Here is an 18,029-nt window from a genome sequence, read left to right on the forward strand (position 1 = left end):
CCAGGGCTGGCACAATCTGGACCTGCAGCCTTGTTCCAGTCCAGTTTTTCCAGTTGTCTCTCCACCTGACTTCTTGAGACACACATGTGGAAGGGGGAGGAAAATATAGCATCAGTACCTTTTGATTTGGTTGAAGGGAAACAGGTAGAAGCAGAAGCGTCCATGGCTGAGGTGGAAGATAAAACATTTGAGGCGTGACAGGAAAGCTGTGGGTCAAAGGAGGGTGGGATGCCTGATTGGCTGTGAGCAGGAGAGAAGGATGCTGAGCTCGTTTCTAAACTTAACCTTTTGAAGAATGTGTTTAGTTCAGTGGCTCTGTTCAGAGATCCATCAGTCCGATCAACCTTCTGCTTGAAGCCTGTGATCTTCATCCCTGACCACACATCTCTGATATTGTTTTGCTGGAGCTCGCTCTCCAGCTTCTTCTTGTAAGCCTCCTTCCAGTCTCTTATCTTGACTTTAAGTTGATTCTGTATACTCATCAATAATTCTCTGTCTCCCTCTCTGAAGGCTCTAATTGTCTTGAAAGCAGGTCCTTCAGGTCACTGGTGATCCAGGGTTTGTTGTTAGGGAAGCATCTCCCAGTTCTGGTGGGGATGGTGTTATCCAAACAAAAGTTTATATAGTCGGCGACACACTCAGTCAGGGCATTGATGTCCTCTCCATGTGGCTGGCACAGTGCGTCCCAGTCTGTAGCCTCAAACAACCTTGCAGGGCTTCATCAGCTTCCTGTGACCATCTTCTCAGAGTTCTCTTTATTACAGGTTGTCTCTGAACAAGGGGCTTATATTTTGAGCAGAGAAAAACAAGATTGTGATTTGATTTGCCTAGAGGAGGTCTTGCTGTAGAGATGTATGAGTCCTTGACAATTGCATAAAACAAATCCAACGTTTTGTTTTCTCTGGTAGAGCAGCTGACAAACTGTTGAAACGTTGGAAATGTAGCAGAGTGAAGCATGGTTAAAATCACCAGATATTGCCACAAACATTGGGGTGTTTTGTCTGTAGCTAAGCAACAACTGAGCTGATGTCATCACATGCAGTGTCGGCAACAGCTAAAGGTGGAATGTAAACTGTTGCCAAAATAACACTGGTAAACTCTCTGGGTAAATAATGTAGATGAAAATTTACTGCTAACAATTCAATATCTGGACTGTAGAGATGACACTTCACAGTAACATGTCCTGGATGACACCATCTGTTGTTTACAAGTACTGCCAGTCCACCTCCTTTGCGTTTTCTGCTCCTCTTTAAATCTCTGTCTGCTCATATGCTCAGAAAGTCTGGCAGAGAGACGTTGGAGTCAGGGATATGATCCTGCAGCCATGTCTCAGTGAAACACATAATGCTGCATTCCCAATACTCTGGTTGGGTCCTTTGTAGGGCTTGGAGTTCATCATTTGTCCATGATCTCACATTGCCCATCAGAATCGATGGAAGAGATGGTTTGAACTTCCTCCTTCTCTCTCTTCTCTTTACTCCTGCTCTGCATCCACGGCGCCTCCTTTTCAATTAATCAGAGATTTGGGTTTGTAGTTTTATTTGAGGTTTTGAGATATTAATCAGCTGCTCCCGGTTGTAAAAAAAAAAAACAATCCTGTTGCCATGGTGATGCGTCATAATATCATCAGCAAAAATCCTTCCACCTGCACAGCATCTGATACCGGAGACAATAATCGTCCAAAAAATTTATTTAATCCACCACAAGAGGATTTTGAGTTCTTAAAAAGAATATATTAGAATGAAAGTAACAGAGCTTCTCCAACCTGCTGCCACCTTGAGCAGTGCAATTCTAGAATTTAGTATATCAATATCAGTATCAGTGTGTGAAATATCCAAATCACAAAGGACTGTTTGGTGTGCCATAACTGTTGGCTAATACTGTATATCACTTGTTATGAACTTGCATTTTACTTTACCAGCTCCCTCATGACCATCTGTGTAACTCCACCCATTTTCCATTTAACTATGACCTGTTTCCCTGTTTGTGCTAAAGAAAATCTTCCCACAGCATTATAATGCCACCACCATGTTTCATCCTGTAAAGGGTTTGTTCATGCTGATTAACAGTGTTAGTTTTCCACCCCACATAGTATTTAGCATGTAGGAGAGACCATTTAATGTTTCTGACCCGAACACATTTCCACGGTGTCTGTTTAGTTTAGTTTAGTTTAGTTTAGTTTAGTTTAGTTTAGTTTAGTTTAGTTTAGTTTATTGTGGTTTGGTTTGGTTTGGTTAGTTGTCATTGATTAGAAAATATGGTCTATCTTTGTGTGGACTACAAGAGAGATGAATGTAATTCAAGGAGAATGAGTACTTGCAAGTGTAGATTGTCTTGCAGGCCATGAGGAAATATCTAGCAGACAATTTAGTTTGACTCAAGGGGTTGAATCTTTACTATTCAGGTCATGGAAGAGTGAGAGAGTTTTTATATTAAATAATAATCTAACCTATTTGATTTTGCTCCCTCATAAATTAGCCACACGCTCTCCCCACATGGGAATTCCCTGAGATCTTAGAATAAATTGTTATACAAAAGGGTCAGAGCGTCTACACTGATCCCTCAATGTATGTGTGAATTAATAATAAGCTAGAAAATCTGTTTGTCTGGCCTGAAATGCTCTTGCATTGAGATTAACAAACAGAAGTTCTGTAGGATCTGCTTTCTGACTGCAGCTCATTCTACATGTTGCACTTGATGCATAAACTATTATACATGGATGATGTAATGTGCTGTGAACTGAAGCAAAGAAACTGGTTTCATGGGGTCTCTGAACATTTGTTATCACCAGCTGTGTGGTTTAGTTGGTATTCTGTAAAGGTGAGCCTTGGTTCTTTATGTGAGGAGTCAAACCTGAGACATTAAGGTTGTGTCATACTGATTATCTTCCCTTTAATGATCCAATAAAAACAGAAATGTACCGACACAGTTTTTGACCATGAATCAAAGGAATTTTGTGTTTTTGGTGACCTCAACAGAGGGCTTTTTCTAAAAAAGGGTTTTGGCCATCTTTAATAATTTGAGGAGCTTAGCAATACTACATGGTTACTCTTACAAAAAAGTAGCCATGAACAAACGAAGACATCTGATTATCAAGCTAATCTCCACACTAAAAGCTTAGGCAGTCATCAAAAACTACAGCAGAATTGATTCTGTGTACAATTATTATATTATTGCAATGTAGAAAGTCTAATTCTACTTTGATATAAATGGTAAATGGCCTGCACTTGTATAGCGCAGGACATTTAGGTTCGAGGACCCCAAAGCGCTTTACGCTACAATCAGTCATCCACCTATTCATACACACAATCACACACTGGCCGTGGTAAGCTACAATGTAGCCACAGCTGCACTGGGGCAGACTCACAGAAGCCGGGCTGCCATACAGTCGATGCCACTGAGCCCTCTGACTACCATCAGCAGGCTTTGATATCCATTCAAATCAAAAAGGTGACGGTGGTAGGGGTTCATCCTGTTGCTGGTGGGTTGCTGGTTTGAACCCCCGCTTCGTCCATCTCAGTCGTTGTGTCCTTAGGCAAGACACTTCACCCACCTTACCTGCTGATGATGGTCTGAAGCTAAACGTAAGACTGGCTTTATGACCAATGTTGTCGTCAAAGTGTGAATGTTGTATATAGCTAGCTCTAGCTTGTACTAGGCAAAATGTTTCGACATGAAAAGAACATTCCGATGCAGGATGATCATGCGTCTATCACAAAAATGATCATCGCGCCCTTATTTCTTATCCATTTGTTTGGAAAATATGTATTCTCCCTTAACATAAATTTATAAACAGCGTGGAAACTGTGCATTATAGCGTTGACAGGTATACCTACTGTGCTATAAAGATCACCATGCTGTCAATTGATTTTTAACAGCTCAAGCTGCATAGTTGTTACCATTGTATCAGTTTGTTGATTTCTGGCCTTGATGCTAGAATTTCTAAGTTGATATATTAAAAGAGTTCATGAGTCCAGTCACCTAGGCCCGCTGGCCTGGCTCGCTCTGCTGTCGGTGAGGGGCAGGACCAAAGGCTCTGTTCCATGTCGACAAACAGAATCTGAAAAAAAATATTTGTTTAATGCTAAAATGTCCTGGAATTCAAATTCTGTGTACCCTTCATAAACTCCACTAAGAAATTACTGTATGTTAATTAATGAAATCGCTGTATTATATTATTTCATTTAATCTTTATTTTATCATGTAAAATGTTTTGTTTTAGTATTTCATACACTGTACTACTTTTCATGGCATACCCGTGTATGTCGCTTATCTGTTCTAGAATTATTAAATTTCATGTTAATTATATCTCAATTGAATTCAAGTCAAACTGTCAAAGCAATTTGCCATTGTATATAACTTTTTTGGCTTTTAAAAAGAACCAGTTTTGTGTACTTCAAACGCTGCTTCTGCAGCAGTCCTGCCTCAATGCATAGCAATGGCGAACGTGTGTTATGCGGTAGTGGAGTGATGTATAATCCAGTAATACATATCAATGACATTAACACTCCAGTTCCTGCCAATTTAATGTTGTACCAACATCTGTGTCAGAACTTTCTAATGCTATTCGGCTGCAAGAATGGTTTGAGACAATCTATTTCAGGCTTTAAATGAACAAACGGCTTCTTTAGTGTAAACTAAAATCATTAACACAGTATTACACATCATTATTTAACCATCTTCCATTGTCTTATTTGATCCTGTGGAACATGTTCGGTGAAGTCAGATGAGGTCTTGTTTCAAAATAGTCATCTGTTTAGAATAATGAGGCTCCTTCTGGTTTCTTTTCCATCCCAACAAACTGGATCACAAATATTTGCCAAAAATCTGGTTAAAATTACCCAACTTTTCTCTTGGCAGCATTAACCCAACATTTGTACTAAATAAATCAGCCAGCACTTTTATACTGTATGAACACAAACTTTCAGTTTTCCCTCTCATATCTCAGATCTCAACAAGTGTTCAGTCCTCTCTCTTACTGAAATTGCAACGATTAATTCACTTTATATATATATCACCTTCATCATTATTAGCTTTGGCTTTAGTCACATTTAATGTGTTTATTGATGGAAGGTTTTGGAGATTAATAAAGCTAGAAAATGCTCTCTGAGGTACTTTATTAAATTGGGATGTGTTATTTTCTTTTTTAATAAATTGTGTGCTGTACCCTTATAACACAGTTCATAATATGGTCCAAGTAAAGATTTCCTTTCAGCCATGTTGTGCTGCAAGAGTATACATAAATCTTAATTGCTTGTTACCTACTGAGGAAGTCTATTTTTTCTCTGTTAGTGAGCAACGTTTTGAGAAAACACGGGTTATTTAGTCAGTGCTGTTCCTCATTTCTTCACTCAGTCTGGCTTGCATAAAGACAGTAGAGTGATGCATATGAAGCTCTGACCCTGCAGTGCGTCGTCTTATATCTCTCAGAGCCGATAGGAGGGCACTCTGTTCTCCATGATCCGAGTTGGAGCGGTGCAATGCTGCCTTTGGCTTCCTTTGGAGGGGGGTTGGAGGGGTGGAGTGTTGAACTGGAGCACAGCTCACAGCAATAGGCAGAAATACCATTTCTAAGTAGGACATGTCGAGAAACGGGGCTGCTGTCGGTTGGGCACAGAATTTTATGAACTGATAACAAGAAGTGACTTTAGATGAGAGTGGCATACTGCTGATTAGTACCTTATGTCTGGCATACCTATAACAGGAATTATTCATACATAACTGTGCCATTAGCTCCCAGTGTACTGATTCTGTTTCTGTGCCACATTTCTTCTGCGAGTCATTAAACTGCACCAGTGGCACCAATTTCATGCATGCAAGTGATCTTTTTATGTAAAGCAACATCTGTTTAACCGTTTTAATCTGTGCATCAGGTGTTTTTGAAAAAGAAACGGCCTGAAAAGATTTTAAAGAACATTTTAAAAGGAAACATTAAACCAGACAGCTGTTTGTTTGTTTTTTTCACTGTACATGCACTCTGGAGCGGAACATGAAATTCTGGGTCATACTATGTGTAATCTTGGTGGCAAATGTAGACGTCTGCCATGCAATAAACCATTTGCTGGGCTGCTCCTTCAAAGGCACATGAGTCATGTTATGCTTTGAACGTCATAAAACTTAATGAACACTGTTTCAGCTGACCTCTGTGCAGCTTGCCCTTTGCGCTGGCTGTTGTCTAAGCAGTGTGTGCAGAGCAGGTCCCATGACAAAAACAGGCAAAAAGGCTACTACAGCCAATACAGTCTTTTTTTATTGCTCGTTAAGGGTGCAGGTGACATAAAGTGCTAGACCAAAATCCAGTATCGATAATTCAGTTTTGTCAGGGTCTTCAATAGCAATTTTTGATTGGAACCCTAGGCCAATGCAAAGAATTGGATTGGACTTCACTAATTATTTTCAGAATGTGTAGTGGTTGCATTTCAATGTAATCATTAGATCTACTAGAATGAATGCTAGTAAAAAAACAGTTGCTAAGTATGTTGCGCTGTTTGTATTTATTTCAACATCCTTGTAACTATATATGGCATTTGCAGGGAAAAACAGCATAGATTTCTGACAGACTGTATTTTCTTTTTAATGCAGGAAACCAATGAAATTGTGGCTATTAAGAAATTCAAGGACAGTGAAGGTAAGAAGGTTCTCATTTCCAGTAAAGAGTCTTCATAAGAGAGCATTTTTCATTGTTATTGTAAAACAGTCCATTACTTTGTTTGATTTGGCTCACATTGAATATTTATCCCTGACATGGAAACTCTGCTATGCAATGGATTTGTTTCCTCTGTCTCATCCTCATGCAGAAAATGAGGAGGTTAAGGAAACAACACTACGGGAGCTTAAGATGCTCCGTACCCTCAAGCAGGAGAATATTGTTGAGCTCAAAGAGGCCTTCCGGAGAAGAGGGAAGCTCTATCTTGTTTTCGAGTATGTGGAGAAGGTAGGTTTCTAAAAATGACACAAGCCCTTTATATGTATAGGTCCACTGGATCTGTTCTGATGCTGTTTTTGATTACTTTGCTCTTTTTTAGAATATGCTTGAGCTGCTTGAGGAGTTACCCACTGGTGTCCCGACCGACAAAGTGCGCAGCTACATCTTCCAGTTAATCAAAGCTATTCACTGGTGCCATAAGCATGACATTGTTCACAGAGGTAATACCTACATTCACCTTATGTTTTAAACTTAATCCGGACACATAATAGAAGCACACAGGGTGGCACTGGTAATGAGGCAGCGAAAAGCCCCTCCAGGCTGAAAGATGCTCATGAAGCATCCAGAGAGTAGACCACAATCTGTAAAACTGTACAACTGAACTGTGTAAATTTCAGAATGCATTGTAGTTCTTCATTGCATTCTAGTTTGAAAAGGTTAGCTGATGGAATATGACAGTGTTTTATATTGTTCACAAATTAAGCTTTTGGTCAATTGCTGGCAGCAGATCAGGAAACCAGATGGCCCATGTGAGCCTTTGGCACAGAAGCAACAGAGCAGGCATCCAAAGGCTGTAGTTTAGCCGGCTGCAATCTGTGCATTTTTACTGCTGTTTTTTTTTCTATGAAGACAAACAATGCAATTTTTTCTTTTGAATGAGATAAATCTGTGGTGGCAGAAGTTGATGCAAGCAGTGAAGTAATGTGAATGCCCCGGTCAGCTTATTCCCGGTCTGTTTTCTTTTTCTTCAGACATAAAGCCTGAAAATCTCCTCATCAGTTCTGATGACATCCTCAAGCTGTGTGACTTTGGTGAGACCCTCTGTTTAGTCCTCATGTTGGTACAGCTGCAGAAAACATTGCCAAACAGTAAGAGCTGTGATGTAAAAAAGAGTATTTTCAACAGAAACTATATTTGGCTTGTATCAATACTTGAGGAGACCAGGCGAGCTTCATCTTGTTATCTAAAGCTCTGCATGCAACCCTCTCCACTGCTTCTCACACTGCTCCAGTGCTTTCTTCTCTCATCTCAATTAATGAAACATGTTGGGGAAACAGGAACTTAACCAAGCTTTGATTCAGTCTTGTGGCACCACAACAAGCGGGGGGGGGGATGTAAAACATAGCGAAGCTAACATGATGCAGGCAATCTGGAGTGAAAGACTGAAGGTCTGCTGTTTGCTCTGTGTCAGCCAAAGGGATTGAGAGAACAGACATAGGGCAATCAGTCTCCGCTGCTCATGTTTCATGTTTGTGCCCCTGTTCTCCTTCAGTGTCATTTTTAATGTGTGTTGAGACCAGCAAGCTTCCAGAATACCAATTCTTACCAATTCTTCAGTGAAGAAAATAGCTTTTCATTGTCCTAAAGGTTTCTATAGGTCGCTAGATGCCATCATCATGGAATATGCATGATTGGCCTTCGGCAGGTAATCCTAACGCTGTAGGAGAGACACAACAAACACCCTCAATATATTTGGAACTATAAATGAATTCTGTTGAGTTTTGTTTTTAATGCCACAACTCTTAACATCCTCCTTTACCCTTGCTTTGGACCAGCAAAAATGTCAGTTATTTAGTTTTTTTCTTCTTCTTTTGTTTTCTAGTCTGCTTTGGGTTTTTAACCTTTTATTTTTAAAGATAATTTTAAAAATGGCAAATAGAGTGAATTCATATAGACCTTTTCTAGTCACACCGATCACTCAAAGCTCTTTAGACCAGCGCCACATTCAGCCAGTTGCGCTCACTAATGCACACACATTCATACACCCATATGCAGATCGGTTGGCAACTTTTGGTTACCTTTTGGGCGACGGTGGCTCAGGTGGTAGGGGTTCTCTGTTGCTCATTCAAAGTGAAACGGATGAGAGAAAGCGTGTTCATTAGTGATCTTCAGTATTTGTGCCCAAATAATTTTACTGTATTTGTTTTGTAAATGCAGAACTTAGAGCGGTTTCAATCTCTTTTCCTATGGTGCCATTCAAAACTATTCATAACCTTTGAATGTTTTGACATTTTGTCATGTTAAGGCCACAATCTGTAATTTACTTTATTGGAATATGATGTGATAGACCAACACAAAGCAGTGCATAATTGTGACTTGGAAGGAAATTGATACATGGATTTCAGTATTTTTTTACTAATAAAAATCCAAAAAGAGTCAATAATTTATAGAACCACGTTTTCATGCAGTTAAAGCTATGGGCTTTTGGTTTTATGGCTATACAAGTTTTGCAGCTCTAGATACTGAAGAAATTTCCAATTTGTCTTTGCAAAATGACAGAAGACTCTCCCACCTGGGCTGTAGATCTCTGCAGATCCTCCAGAGTTACCATTGGCCTCTTGGCTCCTTCTCCTCTGAAAATCTTTGGTTCCACCAGACTTTATTTAAGGATATCAGAGTCAAGGGGGTTGTATACAAATGAATCCATTACCTCTTAATACAATTTTGAAACCATGTATCGTTTTACGGCCACTTCACAGTTATACACTACTTTGTGTTGGTCTATCACATTAAACCCCGATAAAGTTTATGATTGTAATCCACCAAAATGTAAAATATGAACCATAACTCTCAACATCTGATCTTGTAAATGTTCTTAACCCTTGTGGGTCGAAATGTACATGCAATTGAAATGCAATCCCAATTTAGGCAATCCTATCTTTAATATCAGTGCAGGTTTTATTTTTGTCATTTACTTTATATCTCACTTCCTCACTTATTAGCACTGAAGGAGAACCTGATCTTGTGTCCTTTTTTGTGACTTATCTGTGCGTAGAGCATATCAAATTTTTCATATGACATTGCTCACTATGTCTTCACTTTGCAGGTTTTGCACGTAATCTCTCTGAAGGGACTGACGCCAATTACACGGAGTATGTGGCTACTAGATGGTACCGCTCTCCAGAACTCCTGCTCGGGTACACCCGCTGTCTCATTAGCTTTGTTCAGCAATCTAGTCACTGAACTGACATCTCGTTTGATTAGTCATTGTTATGCCCTATCTTCATTACCAACCCTTTAAATCCATGGTGGCAGGGCTCCTTATGGGAAGGCAGTTGACATGTGGTCAGTGGGGTGCATCTTAGGAGAGCTGAGTGACGGGCAGCCCCTGTTCCCAGGAGAGAGTGAGATCGATCAGCTCTTCACCATCCAGAAAGTGTTGGGACCTCTGCCTCCAGAGCAGATGAAGCTCTTCTATAACAACCCTCGCTTCCACGGACTGAGGGTAACATCACACTCTTTACTCCAACCCTAAACCTGCCGAGCTTTTTTGTCAGGTTGCTTTTGTTGTTGCTTTTAGTTTGACACTTTCAACTTCGTTGTCTCCCACCATCTTCTTTTTGCTTCCTCATTTTTTTTATTTTCCTTCTCTGCGATGTCTCTATGCTCTCTCCTTTTTTTCTGGCTGAGTTTTCTGTGCCGTGACTGATTGGATCACAATGACTCATCGTGTATCATGTATCCTGTATGCACTGTGAAGAAAGATTGTGATAAGTCTTATGTGGCAGGATGGTGGTTCATCAAACCTCTGTCGTCCTTTCCTTCTCTTCCCTTTTCTGCCTGCAACAGAGTTTGTTTCTATTAATTTTCAAACTGCTCCTCTAAAAAAGTGATGTTTTTCCTAAAAGCAATCTACAAAAATAAAGTCATATTTTACTTTAAACGCATGGATGCAGAATATTTTTATCATGTGGATTCTGTATTTAGTTTTAATTTCAGCTCATAAATACATATGTTGCTTTTCTGCTTCATTCCGGTAACTCAAGCATGTGTTTGACGTTGAGATCCAGCATTATTAGTGCTGGCTGAATGAAAACAAGTCCCTCCCTCCAAAACATTTCTGTGCTTGTTTGTCATTTGAATATATGCCCACACATTTAGTCTGTTAGCCTAACTTATCGGTGGACATTTGCTCTTAAGCCCCTTTCCTGCATTCCAATTATCTTAACATCAGGATAAGATTAAGAAAATGCAAAAAGGGAATTGCTTTTAATTCAAACATTCAAAGTGTTTGTAAAATGAGAAAAAGTAGCCAGAAACACAGGATGTTTGATGGATGTTCTGGCCATCTGCTGGTGCTTTCTGTAGAAATATGTGATTTGAAAAGAACAGCTTCTGGATGTGGGACGCACTCACAGTTGTGACGTTTTCTATGATTGTGTTTAAAAACATTTTTAGCAGCATTCATCGGCTTGCATGACGTACCTCTAAAATGTACACAGAGAAGATTTATACATAGTAATAAATTCAGATGCCAGTAAACTTAACAGAACATAATGACTCTGGAGGAGCTGCAGAAATGCACAGCTCAGGTGGGAGCATCTATTGACACGACATCTAATAGTCATGCAAATGAATAAATCTGACTTGATGGAAGAGTAATAAGAATAAAACACTGCACATCGACATGGACACATTGTCCCCATAGTGAAACATGCAGCTGGCAGCATCATAGATGGTTTTCATCAGCAAGAACATGGAAGCTGCTCAGAGATGGTGGATGGAGCTAAATACAGGCAAACCTGGAAGAAAACCTGCAAATGTTTTCAGACAGAGACAGAAGTGGAGCTGTGTTGCAAAAAAGAATTGGCAAAATGTTTCTACCTGTAAAGCTGGTAAAGTCTTTCATCTGTCATTACAGTGAAAACATGGGGTCTGAAAACATAATATATATCCCTTTTCATCCGCTTTCCAGGTATGTTTCTGCTGGCTTATGTGAAATCCTAATAACATTCATTAAAATTTGTTCCTGCCATGGCATAATTTGAAAATCTTCAAGGTGTTATGATTTGGGGTTGTTTGGTTTCTGTTTTTTTTTTTTTCAAATATGCTTCTCACAGTTTTTGAATCATGTTTCTGTTTCTTTTCCTGGTCATGCTTTAGTTTTTGTATTCATGTTTTGCTAAGTTGTGTTCTTGGATTGAGCTTGTGGTTATGCTTTGGTTTCATGATTTTCTAGTTAGATTTCTATTTGTTTGTATCCTTGAAGTTCTGTCACGTTGTGTTCTGTCTGTTAATTATCTTTATTCGGTTCACCTGCACCTAGTTAATCTGTCTTCTTGTTTCACCTGGACACACTCCATATATACACACCTGTCCTGTTTATTCCTCGTGGAAACATTTTTCATATCATGCTCATATCTTGTTGTTCAGATCATGTCACCTGTGTCCGTTTGTTCACGCCAAGCCTGTCTTGCCTGCCTGTTTATTGTTTTGGTTCCTGACTCCTCCATGAGTGAGTTTTTGTTTTTTATTCATTAAATCTTTTTCACTTACCGTCATGCTGCCTGCTAGTCTGCATTCCGGGGTCCTACGCTGCACTGAGCCTAACACAAGGGGCATGAATCCTCTGCTCAGACAGCTGTTGATCAGCCACAAGTGACAAAATACTTTAAAAAACACACACAGCCAAAACAGCACAGTAACTTGAAGAGGTGTTTACATATTAATTTTTATCTTGCCAGATTGATCTTTAATATGTATTGAAAGAATAATGCCTCATAAAAGGTGAATCATTAACTGTAGCAATTGAGCAGTTATTTTGTTATATTTTCCATTAAAATTCAGATCAGTCTCACCTGAACTGTGAAGGAGTAAATTCTCCTTGTCAAGGAGTCAGAAGTGCATAATTCATATAAAGAAATGGGAGGAATATATTATGGAAATATATTTTTTCTCAGAATTACATTAACACTTCAGTTGTAAATTTAATGGTTATATTGGATCTAATCAGTTATATAATCAATAATTATTAACTTATTAATCACAGTAATCTATTCCAAAGATAAAATTAGTATAGAAGAGAAACAAGTATGAGAGCTAACTAATTTAAGAGAGGCCGTGAGGGGAATTGAGAATGAGTGTTTCTAATTATCATGAGCTTATTGAAGGTTTAACTTTACCGAAAGAATCTATCAACATTTCTCTCCTTCAGAAAGGTGAACTTGAGGTTCTCATGTATAACTTGGATTGTCAATACCTGACTTAAGGCTGAGGGAAAATTTGGAAAGGATGGAAAAGGATTCAAACAGAGGAAGGCCTTTTTCGGCAGGTCCTGATGCCAGAAAGTACTTGGATAGAACAGAACAGGAGTACCTCCAGTTGGGTCAGACGTTGTTTACTTCATGGAACCAGCTTGGCTTTTGCTCCGAGTCCTGTCTCTCTCTCTATCTCTCTCTCTTTCTCTCACTCTGCTCTATTTGCCTGAGAACGTTTTTCTGAAGCTGGAAGGTTGTGGTTTCTGTGGCACAGTCTGGTCATCTCAGGTTATCTCTAAGATATTCTTAGTAAGGGAAAATAACAGGGCTGTCTTCAGCTTACTGGGTTTTGTATGGGGTAAGAACGCTGTCAAAAACAATGTGTATGTAAAGAAGGAAATGTGTGCATATTAGTCAATAGTTGTGCATAAGTAAAATCCAAAAGAGGTGTTGTATATTTTCTCTGTAAGAATACAAAATAAAATGTTACAGCTTCAAGAAATTACAAAAACACAAAGTTCAAGTTTACAGTTGTGGTTTATTCTTTATAAATACAATATGCTATAACAGTTTGTGAATACGATTTCTTTTCCATGAGAATACGAATTTACATCAGCGACTTGGTGTCTATGGAAGCAAATCGTTACCATATTTCAAATGAAGAAGCATTTTCAGAAATGCTTTTTCATTTTAAGAATGTGGCTGCATTGTTTGACTCATAAATGAAATTAGTTATCAATAATCCTATTTGCATTTGCATTTTCTTCTTCAAGACTGCTCATTCTTTCACTTAATTAAAATGAAAAAGAAAAAGACATCTGAGATTTATTTTTGAAAATGTACCCCAGCAAATAGATCCCAAAATTCCATTTGAAATGTAAAATTTGAAAATGAAAAAGCATTTCCAGAAATGCTTTTTCATTTTAAGAATGTGGCTGCATTATTTGACCCATAAATATAATTAGTAATCAATCATCCTATTTGCATTTGCATTTTCTTCTTCACGACTGCACATTTTATGCCATAATCAAAAAGAAAACAAAGCAGACATTGCTTTTTCGTTTTTGTGGTCTGCCCGCAAAGTACTGCCCAGAACTCGAAAATGAAAAAGCATTCCGAGCGGCGGGCGCAGAAGAGTGACGTCACCAGCCGCTCTTCCTCAGCTCCCTGCTGACCGAGCTACCCATCTTGTTCAGTAGGGGGCGCTGTGCAAGTCTGCATTGCATTACATTGCAAACGTGCCGAGAAATTGATTGAATTGCAGCAGGGCCGAGCTCAATTTGTGGCAGTGGCAGGCAGAACTGGTAGTTCCGGTGGCATCCTCATGGCCCGGGACATCCAGCGTGTTTTTAAGCATTTATTTATATTTTTCTGTGAGTGACGATTCAGAATAGCCGCTCGTGCTCTATAATAAACCGGCTGTTTGTGCAATAAATCGTCATCCTTTCAACACGTCACACATAAACATAGTGCTATTTATTTTCCATGTCAAGTAAATACAATCACCTTATGTTATGGGTCCAAAGCTGTTTATTAAATAATAATCAATAATGAAATCATTATGTAAAGGTAACAGGCTATAACAATAATGACGTCCCATTTGCCAATAATCAGCAACAGCTTCCACAAAAACAGCGGCAACCGCATTGGCAAGCTTTTACGGCCGGTCTGGCACCTTCTGGCATCCTCGCGGAATTCCGTGCCACCCTGCTGCAGGCTGTGGCAGTTCCGGTGGCAGCTTCGGTGGCAGGCTGTGGCGGAACTGCCACAGCCTGCCACCGGAACTACCAGTTCTGCCTGCCACTGCCACAAATTGAGCTCGGCCCTGCTGCAATTCAATCAATTTCTCGGCACGTTTGCAATGTAATGCAATGCAGACGTGCACAGCGCCCCCTACTGAACAAGATGGGTAGCTCGGTCAGCAGGGAGCTGAGGAAGAGCGGCTGCTGACGTCACTCTGCTGCGCCCGCAGCTCGGAATGCTTTTTCGTTTTCGAATTCTGGGCAGTACTTTGCGGGCAGACCACGAAAACGAAAAAGCAATGTCTGCTTTGTTTTCTTTTTGATTATGGCATAAAATGTGCAGTCGTGAAGAAGAAAATGCAAATGCAAATAGGATGATTGATTACTAATTTTATTTATGGGTCAAATAATGCAGCCACATTCTTAAAATGAAAAAGCATTTCTGGAAATGCTTTTTCATTTTCAAATTTTACATTTCAAATTGAATTTTGGTATCTATTTGCTGGGGTACATTTTCAAAAATAAATCTCAGATGTCTTTTTCTTTTTCATTTTAATTAAGTGAAAGAATGAGCAGTCTTGAAGAAGAAAATTAAAATGCAAATAGGATGATTGAAAACTAATTTCATTTATGAGTCAAACAATGCAGCCACATTCTTAAAATGAAAAAGCATTTCTGAAAATGCTTCTTCATTTGAAATATGGTAACGATTTGCTTCCACAGTGTCACGTGATCTCAGGCTGGTTAGTGGAGCGTAGTTCGATTCGCGTTGCGCATGCGCTGTCACACTCCTCACCGCCATTAAACGTAGTGCCGGAATGGGAGGTAATTCAGTCTAAAAGGAATATTAGGAACAGAGGGGAGATAGGGAAGAAATCAAGAGTATTATAAATAAAGCATTGTTCCTATTTTTATGAAATACAAAACTAAATTATAGAATATAGTGGGTGGAGTTATACAATGATGTACAGTAGGTGGCAGTATGGACCTCTGAATTTGTTGCGAACCGCCAGCAGAAGAAGAGAAGAAGAAGCAGCAGCACTAGCGCCAAAAGAACGGACCAAGAAACTACGGTACAAAGCCAGGTAATGTTAAAAAGTTTATATATGTCTTAATGTCGTTAATGCTCTTGGTCCGTTCTTTTGGCGCTAGTGCTGCTGCTTCTTCTTCTCTTCTTCTGCTGGCGGTTCGCAACAAATTCAGAGGTCCATACTGCCACCTACTGTACATCATTGTATAACTCCACCCACTATATTCTGAGCCTGAGATCACGTGACGCCAAGTCGCTGATGTAAATTTGTATTCTCATAGAAAATAAATCGTATTCACAAACTGTTACAGCATATTGTATTCATAAAGAATAAACCACAACTGTAAACTTGAACGTTGTGTTTGTAATTTCTTGAAGCTGTAACATTTTATTTTGTATTCTTACAGATAAAATATACCTCTTTTGGATTTTACTTATGCACAATTATTGACTAATATGCACACATTTCCGTCTTTACATACTCATTGTTTTTGACAGCGTTCTTACCCCATAGTTTTTGGCTAATAAGAAAATATCATTACTTTAAAGAACATTATTTGACATGTAGTAACATGCATGTAAATGAACTGTTTATCATAGCAGCTTCACAGTCACTGAAGACAATCACAGGAGAACAGTCTGTGGAATAAAACATTTGTTCAGGTCTAATGTCATAATAAAGGCATTTTCAACTTTTTTGGTCAGAGTGTGATATTTGTATCCTACAAATACAATGTTTTTTTTTTCTGTATAAGCCTACACTTTCCTAAATATCCAAAAAGGAGAGAAATTTACCAAAGTATTGAGTCCAATTGTTAGTAAATCAATGGTCCATGGTGTTGTTTTGTTACTTACTAATTAGATTACTTGTCTTTAAAGCTTTCAGTCAGTAGTTACAAATAACAGTCTGAAAATAAAATTTTCTGCCAATATCTTAGTTTCCTGCGGTAAACCACCCCCAAACCTTGGAGCGAAGGTACCTGGGGATCATCGGTGGAGGCCTGCTGGATCTGCTGAAGGTAAGAATCAAAGGGCTGGCAAAATCAATTCTGCCTTGCTGAGCTGTTAGGTTTATTTTTAGCTTTTTTGTATTCCCTTCTTTGCCAGTTTCAGTCAATTTCTCCTTACAAACATATCAAAAAGCAAAAGAAAAAATCCCAAATTTCATTAATACGGCATCTAATAACCAGATCCTTGTGCTGGTGTTTACATCGTGACTGCATGATGCCTCCTCACTGCTTCGGCATCTCTCGGCTCATATCCTGGTGCTGGCCCTGCTGTTATTGCTGCGTCTGCACTGTAAACAGGAGCTCCATGTCAAGAGTGTGGGCTGTGATTTTGCACTTGTGCTTTTTTCAGCAGATAGTGACTCACTGCTAACACAATGTCACCATAGGACTGACTTCACAGAGGACGCACATCACCCTCATTAATAATCGACCTTTGGAGACGTGATCAAACATTTATTTGACAAACTATCTTTGCTAATTCCTGCTACCTAGCTGCTGCATGGCTCGCAAAGAGTTGACTTCTCTGTGAGTCTTTGGTGAGAAAAGTTGCTGCCACAGCAAGTTTTAGTTATGTGAAAACAAAACAAAGCCATACGAGTTCACAAACCATAGTGTTATTTTGAGATACTTCTACAGGATTCAGGTTTTATTAAAGAATACAGAGATTGGTTATTAAACACAATAATTCTGATAGGAAAAAAGAAAATTTCATAAATCATGTTTAATGTCTGGCCTGTTTGGTGACTGTAAGACACAGTTAGGTGAGGCAGCAGCATGATAACGAAGATGACTCATAACTGCATGACTGGATGTTTCAGCTTGTTTGTGAGGTCTTGGTGTGCGGAGTGTTTGAAGGACTCATTGGGTCTCTCTGTGTGTTCCTGCATCAGAACCTGCTCCTGCTCAACCCGACAGAGCGCTTCCTCACAGAGCAGTGCCTGAACCATCACGCCTTCCAGACCCTGCGGCTGGTGGAACGGCCCGGCCCACCCACGCCTACACCCGTACGCTCGGCCAAGAGAAAGCCTCACCACGGCGACAACACCACCCCCAGCAGGTCAGCAGGGGGCACGGTAGTTGGTTCAGATGTGTCCCCATCTCCCTGGTGTTCAGCTGCATTAATTGATATGTTATTTTCTTTGCAGTTTTGAAGGGTTGCGATCTGCGAACAACAACCTTATCTGCAGTAGTCAGTGTCATGTAGTATTTTAGCTGACTATCTTCACTCTCATGACGAATTTTAGATTTAGTTTGTTACAACTCACACATTTATGTCCCAAACTTAAATGATTTTACCATCAATAATATATATTGCAAGGCCTTGCAACCCCCTCTACTCTATAC

General features: G+C 39.5%; 1 protein-coding gene across 3 annotated transcripts in view; it reads left to right on the forward strand.

Moving 5' to 3' along the window:
• LOC124874209 (cyclin-dependent kinase-like 5) overlaps positions 1–18,029 on the forward strand; it is a 69,533-nt gene that overhangs the window by 34,445 nt on the left and 17,059 nt on the right. For all 3 annotated transcript variants that reach the window (XR_007039721.1, XM_047375480.1, XM_047375479.1), the window contains exons 4-11: positions 6,583–6,628; positions 6,798–6,934; positions 7,026–7,146; positions 7,678–7,737; positions 9,753–9,843; positions 9,962–10,151; positions 16,614–16,694; positions 17,576–17,742. Coding sequence is in view for 2 of the 3 variants with exons in the window: in XM_047375480.1 (XP_047231436.1) it covers positions 6,583–6,628; positions 6,798–6,934; positions 7,026–7,146; positions 7,678–7,737; positions 9,753–9,843; positions 9,962–10,151; positions 16,614–16,694; positions 17,576–17,742 (893 nt within the window). In the remaining variant the exon portion in view is untranslated. The remainder of the gene's footprint in view (positions 1–6,582; positions 6,629–6,797; positions 6,935–7,025; positions 7,147–7,677; positions 7,738–9,752; positions 9,844–9,961; positions 10,152–16,613; positions 16,695–17,575; positions 17,743–18,029) is intronic.

Source organism: Girardinichthys multiradiatus, chromosome 9 (genome assembly GCF_021462225.1).
Source record: "Girardinichthys multiradiatus isolate DD_20200921_A chromosome 9, DD_fGirMul_XY1, whole genome shotgun sequence".
NCBI classification, from domain to species: domain Eukaryota; kingdom Metazoa; phylum Chordata; class Actinopteri; order Cyprinodontiformes; family Goodeidae; genus Girardinichthys; species Girardinichthys multiradiatus.